The sequence below is a fragment of the Mizuhopecten yessoensis genome, unplaced genomic scaffold, assembly GCF_002113885.1.
Source record: "Mizuhopecten yessoensis strain PY_sf001 unplaced genomic scaffold, ASM211388v2 scaffold4121, whole genome shotgun sequence".
NCBI lineage: Eukaryota > Metazoa > Mollusca > Bivalvia > Pectinida > Pectinidae > Mizuhopecten > Mizuhopecten yessoensis.
This window is the reverse complement of record NW_018405386.1, coordinates 1,936,062-1,944,904: the sequence shown is the minus strand read 5'-3', so window position 1 is coordinate 1,944,904 and position 8,843 is coordinate 1,936,062. Positions and strand designations below refer to the sequence as shown.

The 8,843-nt window shown below is 41.8% G+C and overlaps 1 protein-coding gene across 2 annotated transcripts in view; it reads right to left on the bottom strand.

Moving 5' to 3' along the window:
- Window positions 1–5,682: 5,682 nt before the first annotated feature.
- Window positions 5,683–8,843, bottom strand: part of LOC110448599 (phenazine biosynthesis-like domain-containing protein) — a 7,384-nt gene continuing 4,223 nt past the window's right edge. Inside the window, exons 6-10 of one of the 2 annotated variants that reach the window (XR_002462749.1) lie at window positions 8,147–8,235; window positions 7,397–7,590; window positions 6,653–6,715; window positions 6,384–6,550; window positions 5,683–6,256 (exon numbers count right to left, since the gene is read on the bottom strand). Coding sequence is in view for 1 of the 2 variants with exons in the window: in XM_021494932.1 (XP_021350607.1) it covers window positions 6,438–6,550; window positions 6,653–6,715; window positions 7,397–7,590; window positions 8,147–8,235 (459 nt within the window). In the remaining variant the exon portion in view is untranslated. Of the gene's footprint in view, window positions 6,551–6,652; window positions 6,716–7,396; window positions 7,591–8,146; window positions 8,236–8,843 lie in introns of both variants that reach the window. The other variant, XM_021494932.1, reaches the window with a different exon arrangement.

Sequence of the window (8,843 nt, the reverse complement as noted above, 5' to 3'; positions counted from 1 at the left end):
TTGTCAGCTACGGCCGGTACAGAGGATGCGTACTTTAGGAGAATTTGTCAGCTACGGCCGGTACAGAGGATGCGTACTTTAGGAGAACTTTTCGGCTACGGCCGCTACAGAGAACGATTACTTTAGGAGTATTCGTCGGCTACGGCCGGTACAGAGGACGATTACTTTATAAGAACTTGTCGGCTACGGCCGGTACAGAAGATGCTTACTTTAGGAGAATGTGTCAGATACGGCCGCTGCAAAGGATGCTTACTTTAGGAGTATTTGTCGGCTACGGCTGCTACAGAGGACGATTACTTTAGGAGTATTCGTCGGCTACGGCCGGTACAGAGGACGATTACTTTAGGAATATTTGTCGGCTACGGCCGCTACAAAGGATGCTTTATTTAGGAGAACTTGTTGGCTACAGCTCTTATACTTCAAAAAAAGAATGGTACCGCCGGTTCTGATAACGCTTATTTCAGAAATGTAGAGCTACAGAGGACTTGACCGGTTCTGAGAATGCAAAATTCATGATGAATTTAAGAGCAAGGCCGCTGCAGAGGACGTTTCACACTAAGCCGATTTGGGTCGCCGGAGCTATACCGGAGCACAAATTCGGCAATTTTCGGGGATCGGTACTTATACGGCAGCACAACGGTAGCACATCGCTAAGAATGGTAGTACATCTTCAGGACATCGTTAGAACACCGGCGAACAATTTAGCAAAGGCACGGGAACGTCGGTACTATATCGGTACTGCTACGTTCATTTTTGATTTGAAGTGCTTTCTCGCCGGAGCTCTGCCGATTTTCTCGCCGTTGTTAATTGCTTTGCTCCGGTTTAGTGCAGATTACGGCCACTACAGAAGATGCTTAATCCGGAATTGTATAATACGACTGCTAGAGATAATGTTTACTCCAGAAGTGCAGAATACGACCGCTAGAGAGGATGCTGATTTCGGAAGTGTAGAATACTGCCGCTACAGAGGATGCTTACTCCGGAAGTATAGAATACGGCAGCTACAGAGGATGCTTACTCCGGAAGTGTAGAATACGGCAGCTACAGAGGATGCTTACTCCGGAAGTGTAGAATACGGCCACTTCAGAGGATGCTTACTCCGGAAGTGTAGAATACTGCCGCTACAGAGGATGCTTACTCCGGAAGTGTAGAATACGGCAGCTACAGAGGATGCTTACTCCGGAAGTGTAGTATATGGCCACTACAGAAGATGCTTACTCCGGAAGTGTAGAATACTGCCGCTACAGAGGGTGCTTACTCCGGAAGTATAGAATACGGCAGCTACAGAGGATTCTTACTCCGGAAGTGTAGTATACGGCCACTACAGAGGATGCTTACTCTAGAAGTGTAGAATTCGGCCACTACAGAAGATGCTTACTCCGGAAGTGTAGACTACGGCCACTACAGAAGATGCTTTCTCCGGAAGTGTAGACTACGGCCGCTACAGAGGATGCTTACTCCGGAAGTGTAGAATACGGCCACTACAGAGGATGCTTACTCCGGAAGTATAGAATACGGCCACTACAGAGGATGCTTACTCCGGAAGTATAGAATACGGCCACTACAGAAGATGCTTACTCCGGAAGTGTAGACTACGGCCGCTTCAGAGGATGCTTACTCCAGAAGTGTAGAATATGGCCGCTACAGAGGATGATTACTCCGGGGGTATAGAATACGGCCGTTTCAGAGGATGCTAACTCTGAAAGTGTAGAATACGGCCACTACAGAGAATGTCTACTCCGAAAGTATAGAATACGGCCGCTACAGAGGATGCTAACTCCGAAAGTGTAGAATACAGCCACTACAGAGGATGTCTACTCCGGAAGTATAGAATACGGCCGCTACAGAGGATACTGATTTCGGAAGTATAGAATATGGCCGCTTCAGAGAATGCCTACTCCGGAAGTGTAGAATACGGCCGTTTCAGAGAATGCCTACTCCGGAAGTGTAGACTACGGCCACTACAGAGGATGTCTACTCCGGAAGTATAGAATACGGCCACTACAGAGGATGTCTACTCCGGAAGTATAGAATACGGCCGTTTCAGAGGATGCCTACTCCGGAATTGTAGACTACGGCCACTACAGAGAATGTCTACTCCGAAAGTGTAGAATACAGCCACTACAGAGGATGTCTACTCCGGGAGTATAGAATACGGCCGCTTCAGAGGATGTCTACTCCGGGAGTATAGAATACGGCCGCTACAGAGGATACTGACTTCGGAAGTATAGAATACGGCCGCTACAGAGGATGTCTACTTCGGAAGGATAGAATACGGCCGTTTCACAGGATGTCTACTCCGGAAGTATAAAATACGGCCCTTCCCGAGGATGCTTACTCCGGAGGAGGAGACTACGGCCACTACAGAGGATGTCTACTCCGGAAGTGTAGACTACGGCCACTACAGAGGATGTCTACTTCGGAAGTATAGAATACGGCCGTTTCAGAGAATGCTTACTCCGGAAATGTAGACTACGGCCACTACAGAGGATGTCTACTCCGGAAGTATAAAATACGGCCGTTTCCGAGGATGCTTACTCCGGAGGTGTAGACTACGGCCACTACAGAGGATGTCTACTCCGGAAGTATGAAATACGGCCGTTTCCGAGGATGCCTACTCCGGAGGTGTAGAATACGGCTGTTACAGAAAATGCTTACTCCGGAAGTGTAGAATACGGCCGTTACAGAAAATGCTTACTCCGGAAGTGTAGAATACGGTCGTTACAGAGGATGATTACTCCGGAAGTGTAGATTACGGCCACTACAGAGGATGTCTACTCCGGAAGTGTAGAATACGGCCGTTACAGAGAATGCTTACTCCGGAAGTGTAGAATACGGTCGTTACAGAGGATGACTACTCCGGAAGTGTAGAATACGGCCGTTACAGAGGATGCTCACTACTCACATCGTAAGTAACAGGATGCTTACTTCGGACACTACTGATGACATTGAGGCCATGAAAACGGGCTTATACGCTGATAGGTGGGATTCGGGTCTGACGTCATGTAACGTCCTGATGGAGGGGCCAATCAATGACAATTTTGAAAGTGGCACCACAATGAAACATCATGACCTTGACACAGCAGCATGACTTTTTCCAAGGCTATATTATTCCCACAATGGGCTAGCTAACCAGAGGTGCCCAGGGAACCGTAGCCAGAGAAAATGGCGAGATAAGAAAGGCAAAACATCACGCCGTTAACAAGGTCTTCCGCCGTGTACTGATGTAAAAAAAAGTTGCTTTAAAATGAGGATATTTCTCAGACATAATCAGGGAATGCATGGTATTAGTTTATAAAAATCTTAGGAACCAATTCTACTGGCAGTAAAACGATGTTCGGTAATGAGCCCGCTAGTGCCTTTTAAGATTTCTATGAATCAGAACGATTGCCTGCCTTAGGATGGTTCAGTAATGAGACTGTCCCTATTTTTGACTTCTGGGCTTATTTCATGTAGAGTGCAATAAAGCATTGCTTGCTTCAACACAACGGTAAATTCATCCTTTAAGCAATAGAAACCCGAGTGACCCTAATAAATTGTCTGACATTGCGTCTCAAAAAGTTGCATCTGTGTATCAATTTTGATGAAAGTGTGTTAAAGAGACGAAAAAATGCTCCAACATGTGCCTACAACAAAAATCGAAGTTCAAAAATTAAGACAGAGTGACGCAGTTTTTTTATGCACGCTCCTGACAAGTTTTTAATGCAATATAGGTCAAAGGTTAAAGTACTACACAGGCCAAGTTCTCAATGGCATGGGTTAAAGTTTAGTGAGTCAGAGTGAACTATTTACGCTGAATATTTTAGATCCATTTTTAATTCCTTTTTAGCAACCTTCAGACCACGTTTAATAAAATAACGTTTCTATTATATCTATTACGTGCACATACAACAAATAGAGTTAGTTCCCAGGCAAAGAACTGTACACTTGTTGGTCAACTTAAACGTAGGAAGCAGATGAATGTTGGTTTCTTTGATATTCTGAACAAGATGACACAGAAGAAAATCCTTGCTACTATAGTTGGCCCTAATATAATAGTCGCCCCATACGATCATACAATGTGATAGATACTACAGCAGGCCATTTTCACGTTTCGAACCTTGAAGAAAACATGTTTACGATACATGGTAGCAGTAGAATGGAGTTTCCACGTAGACTGTCATGGCTAGCTTGACACGGAAGCGTCACGCAAATTATCGATGTACATGTACGACCCAATTAAGTATTGTATCAACCCAATCTTCTGCCTGCTAATGCCCTACCACTGAATTTATTGAGACTTAACACATTTGAATAATGGTAGTCATTACACTGTTTTTAATAAACGTTCTGTCGCAAAATCCAACGACTCAGTATGATTTAAACGTCCTAGAGACATATTGATTGTACCACAATCGGATACCCTCGGGAGTTACCGGAAGACGAGTGTTTCTTTCCCTGTTTTTGTGATTTCCGGGGCTGGCCCGATTATTTTTTTCGATTGCATGTTATCCTATAATAAGCATCACACCAAGGCAAATGTCACTCTTTTTGCCGTAGATCTTGCGTTTGGTCGTTGATTTTGTAATTGCCATTAAAGGTATGCCTATCATACTACTCAACGATATGGTCAAGTCGAGAATGACTTTGTAGGCCTTCGTCTCCATGTCAATGGCACAATTGTATCCCCTTTTTTGCTTAGACCTTTTCTTGGTAAAGTAACGGTCATACAATAAGAACGGAAGGGTTATAACATTTATCTTTAAAACATCAAAAATGTCTCTCAGATCCCCAGTAAAACACATTTAAATCGTGTACCAATTCATGAATATGTGTCTTATCAAATACTATTGCACCTAGTTATTGTTATTGTCCAATGTCATTGCACTTGTATCAAATAAAATATCGTTTATATGAAGTGTTTATTCATCACTGTAAATCCCCATATCCATATCCCTGTGGTTGATTAAGCCATAGGAAGAAGTGTGTCTGGGATACACCACCAAAACGATAAAGTAGGTAGGAGAGAAAAGAAAAGACATAGATTCAGTGTTTCAATTATGCTATTTGGTTGCAGATCAGACTAGTTTCTCATATGCCCTCAACCCCCATCATCCCTCCCATGATTCTACAGGGACCCCGATATTAGTCGCCTCAGACGAACATGTAGTGGGTAAGTTACCAGTATGGGTTTGGTCGAGATCGTAAGGGTCTACACAACGCCTTGTCTTGTCGTCACAATATATACAATTGTGAGACATTGGTTTTGTATTCCTGTATTCTGTATAATTCAATTGCAAATTATGAAAATCGCGACAAAAATGAAATTCAATGAAACACTGTGATGTATCAGGTAATTATTGTGGTAATGTCGTGTACTTCGTATGACAATTACGTGCAGACATGAAACTCCACTCCAGGCATTCCTGCGAGTTGTGTGGCGTTGCAAGAACGATAACTCGAATAAATATAGTAAAATATATATTTTATTTTGCAAACAACTGGTCTGTCTTTGATCAATACCGTTAACAAAACACCCTACGAATTCCGGGTAAATATAACATTTGTTTTCTATATATATTTATAAACACCACCAGAGATAAAAAAAAAAAAATAAAAAAATAAAAAAAAATAATGGGTCAATGCTGGTATAGCAAATTGTAAAATTTTGAATAACAAAAATAATAAAATATATATACAATTTTAATTTCTGAAATATAGCAGTATGTATATACAATGCTACAACCCTATATACAAGACTAGTTAATTGATTCAACATACATGTATATCAGTTGAGCTATCAGCCCTAAATTAACACATGCTGATATATAAAAATCTTTTTACTTTTATGTGTATGTTTACGATGTTAGTTTACATGTATTATATGAAATAAAAATATGGTGTAATAAGAATACTGTACGGCCAAGTGACAATAATATGCAACATAATGATATGCAACATATATGAGATTCCCTTGAGATAAGTTGCTGAATCAGCATAAAATCGTAGGGGACATTACTCCGTAGACCATCAACAAGTAAGGCACAACATCATCACCCAATACAGGAGTACTCTACGGTCCGTGCCCAAGATTGTCGGTGACACCTGAGAGACAAGTTCTCAAGTTTCTATGACAATAGAGGAATTGGCCTTAGTCACATACGCTCACATACAGTGAAAGTCCCTCAGATCACCAGCATCCCCGAGATTACGTCCCCTTAGATCACTGACCACAGGAGTCATTCGGCTAGCCTCGGCTGATTCCGGTCATCATTTGATGTAGGCACGGGACCTGCCGAAGTGTGACCAGTGCCACAGGAGTATGTCCAATGAGCGAGTCTAACAGTTCGGCAGTATTCCCCAAGGGACATCATATAGGCTATCAGGTATACCAATAAAAACTGCTGAAACGTGCCCGGATATCACGAGTAACACCCCAACCCCTCGGGAAACGTCTATTACATCGTCAGTGACCCTCTAAGGACGACCGCTGCCTCTCCTGTAAGGTCGACCCTCCCATCATCCCGGATATGCACAGTGACGTCACCGCCTCGTTTAGAACACTGTCGAGCTGAAGGAGATAGAGCATGATAAAATAAGATTTGTTTTACAATAATAAAAGTGAATTAATTCATGGCATGCAACTTTCAGAATTAATAACAATTTGTCTTACCGTGCATTGTGTCCTTCCCCAAGACTCCGGTCCAGTAGCCAGCCAGCACGGTGTGAGCGGATCCTGAAATTTGTTTATTTGAACCGAGTTAGTGATACCGAATCGGGCTAGCCGTGTTTTACGATTAACATTAACCGATGTTAGATAGTTAGTCGGTTATTTATCTTTTCGTGGGTGGATATATAACATATGGTTTACCAAATTTTGTACACAAAGTCCACAGTTCATTTTTACAGCATTCCAGATTTGTAAACAAGACACATGTTAACAGTTTATTTCAGTTTGTTGTTCACATTATGACTCTAGATCTGCAGCCTTTATATTATACGCGCAGTGAAACATAAATAACTGAATTGTTTCTTGTTGAAGATAAACAAAATTATTTAAAGCAATTTTATATGTACAAAAGCTATAAGTTATCTGTAAAATTGATAAACGGTTTTTGTCTTTTGCAACAAAAAGGAGGACACTCTTTTGTATAAACCCCGGGAATATTTCAAAGGGGGAAGTGCAGGTCATTTTATGTTCCACACCTGGATACATAAAAAAAGCTGGACGAAATGAAAATGACCGTTAAATACAAACGCATCGTCACATGTTTTGTATGCAAAGGGGTGGGGGTGGGGGTGTTTAGGGAGAGGTGGGGCTAACATACACGCTAATGAAGATATATTACATGCCTCTTTTTCAGAGAGGTCGGTAGGTCAATCCTGTTACAATTTTTGTCTAGCCGGAAGTTCCTACCTGTGACCGGATCTTCCGGTATGCCGTTCCACGGGGCGAAGTATCTGGACAGGAAGTCGTATGTCTTCTGTTTCTTGTCCCCGTTGGCGCTCTCACTCCCTTCCTTCACCGTCACTATCACACCTCTGATTCGTCCTGAGGATTCCACATTCTGGAAATTCGTAATATCTGGTTTGAGACTCTCCAAGTCTTCCCTAAACGTCAACAAAAACAACAGATGTTAACACAAACAACAGGAACAGCTGAAGTTAGAAAGCGCTCACTGGCTGTGATAAATATAATTAATAGAATAAATTGAGGGGTATGACATTAATCCATTTTCGGTTTCCCAAACCGGACGCTGGTGACATTACAGCAGCTAAGCTTGTCTTGATCCAAGAGGGTGACAAAACTTAAGAACTAGTTGTGTCTCGACTAAAACAAGAGAGAGAGCGAAGTAATCAGTCGTAGAAAATTAAACTCAATTTAAACATACTGGCATTTACATCCATGGAGATTGTGATTAAGTGTGTTACTTTAATCTGTCAAATTAAAAGAGATATTTTTTTTCTTCAGCAACGAAACTCCAGGTGATGGTGGTAGATCTACTTTCCACCACAACCCTCTCCTGTTAACTCCTCAAACCCACCCTACCCGTCTATTGGTCTGCCCTAGTCTTTTACCAAGTACAAAGTTTACCAGGCATCATCAAACAAAAGCTTAAAGTTTGCAGTGATGTTAACTACAGCCTACAGCGATAGAAGCACGTACCTTGAACAAGTGTCTTTGAGCCTCACTAACAGTTTCTTGGTGGTGCTGGAATAATGAACACTGTCGATCGTATCCCTCTTGGTAACTAGCTACAATGAGATAATAATGTTTGTTCATTCATTAACCTCAAACCTACCCCGTTGGGGTCTCAGGCGTTATTCCTTACGAAAATTCGGAACAGGTCTTATATTCGAACACTTATATTTTTGAACTTTGTTTACGTTTCAGTACTTTTATTTCTGAACCTCCTCTATGGTTGCTGAACCGCTGAACTGCTGTCGGTTGTCACTGAATACCACCGGGATTACAGGAGAATGTTCCAACAATAATAACGCCTCTTGTAGCATCCCAATAACACCAAAGAAACAGTCAAGATTTTCTCTTGAACATATATACAAAATAACGATACAACATGTATGGTATGCCTTTCTTGCACTTATTGATTTGTTTATTCGCATCACAAATTGTTTGAAGAATACATAATCTCGTGATATAGTGTGCGATGATCAATATCACTTCAATTGACAATTGCGCTCGCATTATGTGCATTTTTGGTGTATATACAGAGGGTCAGAAAATATATCTCGGGGGGAAAAAATCAACGATGAATTAGATATCCCATCATAATATACAAACATACATTTTGTATCTTCATTTGATCAATACTACCATGTCAAACTGTAATTAAATGGGGGGG